General features: G+C 28.3%; 1 protein-coding gene across 1 annotated transcript in view; it reads left to right on the forward strand.

Moving 5' to 3' along the window:
• Window positions 1-3,285, forward strand: part of LOC117180548 — an 18,219-nt gene extending 14,934 nt beyond the window's left edge. Inside the window, exon 2 of the mRNA XM_033373044.1 lies at window positions 2,495-3,285. Coding sequence (XP_033228935.1) covers window positions 2,495-2,995 — 501 coding nt within the window. The 3' untranslated portion in view covers window positions 2,996-3,285. The remainder of the gene's footprint in view (window positions 1-2,494) is intronic.
• Window positions 3,286-3,291: the final 6 nt, after the last annotated feature.

The following is a 3,291-nucleotide window of genomic DNA, read 5'->3' on the forward strand; positions in this document are numbered from 1 at the left end:
TGAAATTTTTGTAAAAAAAAATCAAAACATGGTTTTCGATGTATTTTTTCCCGTAGAATTCGATTCTGAAGTCAAAAAAATAAAATTTTTATTTAAAAAAAACCATGAAAAACCGTAAAAAATGAGGTTTTTCGAGCAAAACCCCATAAAAAAGTAGCTGGACCCTACTTTTTTATTGAAAATTCGGATTCAGCGTCGAAAAATACATAAGAATATATGGGTCTGGTCAATTGCACAGACACTTTTGTTTTTTTTGTGGGCCTGTGTAATTTTAATTAAAAGCAAAAGAGTTGAATTTAATTAAAAAATACAATTTTGCAGAAATATGTTCCAAGAAGTTCCTCTTTTTGGCTTCAAAATTCAAATATTTGATTTTTGGTTGAAGTTTAATCTTTTTTTATTGAAAATTCGACCACCTGTTTGAAAATTCATCTTTGCTAGTTAAAAATTCATCTTTGTAGGTTAAAAATTCAAATATTTAGTTTCAAATTAACAAATTTGTTTAAAAATTCAACTTTTTTCTGAAAACACAAGTGCTCGGGTTGAGAATTCAACTATTTGGTTAACAATTTAGATTTTTTGTTTGAAAATTCAACTATTTGTTTAAAAATTAAACTTTTTGCTCAAACTTCAAATCCTCTGGTTAAATATTAAACTATTTGTTTGAAAAATAAACTTCTTTTTAAATCTCAACTTTCTTGGTTGTAGATTCAACTACACATTTAAAAATGCAACTCTTTTACTGAAAATTTAACTTTTCTAGTTGAAAATTCAACTATTTGGTTAGAAATTTAACTTTTTGCTGAAAATTTAACTTTTCTGGTTGAAAATTCAACTGTCTTATGTAATATTCATCTTTTTTTCTTCAAAATTAAAAGATTTTATTTTGGTTTGAAGTTTAATCTTTGCACTTTGAAAATTCATTTTTGTAAACTGAAAATTCAAGTATTTTGTGTAAAGTTCAACTTTTTTGCTGAAAATTCAACTTTTTTAGTTGAAAATTCTACTGTCTTGTAAAAAGCTTCATCTTTTTGGTTTACAAATTCAACTATTTGGTTGATAATTACACAGTTTATTTAAAAATTTAACTTTTTGCTGAAATTTTAACTTCTTTTGTTGAAAATTCCATTCTTTGGTTAAAAATTCAACATTCTTGTTTGAAAATTCAACTATTTGTTTAAAAATTCAACTTTTCGCTGGAAAATTAAATCCTCAGGTTGAAATATAAACAACTCGTTTAAAAATTCCAATTTTTTTCCTGAAAATTGAACTTTTTTATTTGAAAATTCAACTTCTTTGATTGAAAATCTAACTAGTTCGTTAATTTTTTTTTTAATTTTTTTTTTTTTGTTAAAAACTAGATTTTCTTTTGCTGAACATTCAAATGTCTTCTAAGAAATTTGTCTTTTTGAATATCAAAATCCAAATATTTTGTTTTCGGATGAATTTCAATCTTTGTACGTTAAAAATTTATCATTGTAGGTTAAAAATTCAAGTATTCGAATCAATATTAATTTTTTTGCTGAAAATTCTTTTGTTTTTGTATTTAAAGTTCTACTGTCTTTTAAAAGATTAATCTATTCAGCTCGGACATTGAAATATTTATTTTTTGGTTGAGGATTAATTTTTTATTATTAAAAATTCGACCACGTGGTTGAAAATTTATCTTTTTTGAAGATTGAAAGTTTAACTTTTTGCTTGAAAATTCAACTCATTGGTTGAATATTCAACTATTTGTTTAAAAATTAAACTTTTTGCTGAAAATTAAATTTTCTGGTCGACAATTAAATAATTTATTTAAAAATTCAACTTTTTGCTGAATATTCAGTTTTTCTTGGTTAAAAATTTAACTTTTTGTTTAAAAATTCAACTTTTTTATAAAAATTTAATTTTTCTCTTTGAAAATTCAACTGCCTTCTAAAACTTTTATATTTTTGGCTTAGAAATTCAAATTTTTGGTGTTTGGTTGAAGATTTTTTTGTTATTATTAAAAATTCGACCACATAGTTGGAAATTCATCTTTGTAGGCTAAAAATTCAACTCTTTCTTTAATCCTGGTGGAAGTTAAATTTGTTCTGATCCAAAATTTGACCACGTGGTTGAAAATTCCTCTTTTTAGGTTGAAAATTCAACTTTTTGCTGAAAAATTCACTTCTCTGGTTGAAAATTCAACTCTTTAGTCAAAAAAAAAATTTTTTTGCTAAAAATTCAATTGTCTTTTTTTTGTAATCCGTCTTTTTGGCATCAAAATTCAAATATTTGGTTCCTGGTTAAAAATTAATCTTGGTAGGTTTAAAATTCAACATTTTAATAAAAAAATCTTGAATTTGTTAACAAATTTAACATTTTTGTTAATTAATGGGAATAAAGGTGAAGTTTCATGATAACAGGAGAAAAAAGTGTAATTTTTGGTGAAACGGGAAAAGGCGGAAGAAATTTTCCAGTTTTTATCTTCATTTAACCAACAGCTTTAAAATAATATTCCCGTTTACAGCACAGAGACTCCGGGGCAGCAGGTGGTGGACAGTCACTCGTGTCTCCAGGATCCTGTCTTGAAGAATTCCGAACCCGACCCTTCATCGAATGTCGTGGCCTTGGAACTTGCAACTACTTTGCAACTGCCGTTTCCTACTGGCTCGCAACTATAAAAGACTACGAACAGTTCAGAAAACCTCTTCAGCAAACTCTGAAGGCTGATCACACATCAAGAGTCAGTCGTTGTGCAGTTTGTCAACGTCGCCGTGTTAGCGAAGAGTACGAAGGGAGATTGAAACCTCTCAGAGAAAATCGCTATCCACAAAGTATACATCCTGGTCGAGAAAATGAGGAGGAAAGAACTATTATAAGAGCACCACCAGCACGTACTCGAAATCCAAATCTGGATTGGCAGCGGTATCCAAGACCTGGACAGCAAAGGTCTACATACCGAAGACCTAATCAATATAATCAATATCCAAAGAGAGGTCGCGATCGCACTGGTTCAAATTATACATGATAGAATCATCTAGAACAAACCGCGGGCCGGATTCGCGACGGTGAAAAGTATCTCAGTTTGTATTTAGATTTGCCTCTCTTCTGGCAGTCGGTTCATGGTGATATCATGAAATTGTTTGGGACTGAAATATTTTTTTAAAGGCAAAATATTAGAAACGTATTTCTTGTTTTTCTCAACATCAAAATTTCATGAACTTGAACTTGAACTTAGACCGGAACTTTAAAATTTAAAAATCATCTTACATTTTGAATACCCTGAAAAAAATTGAAACAGAAATATGAAATGATGAGGCTACT

This window comes from Belonocnema kinseyi, chromosome 9, assembly GCF_010883055.1.
Source record: "Belonocnema kinseyi isolate 2016_QV_RU_SX_M_011 chromosome 9, B_treatae_v1, whole genome shotgun sequence".
Classification (NCBI taxonomy): Eukaryota; Metazoa; Arthropoda; class Insecta; order Hymenoptera; family Cynipidae; genus Belonocnema; species Belonocnema kinseyi.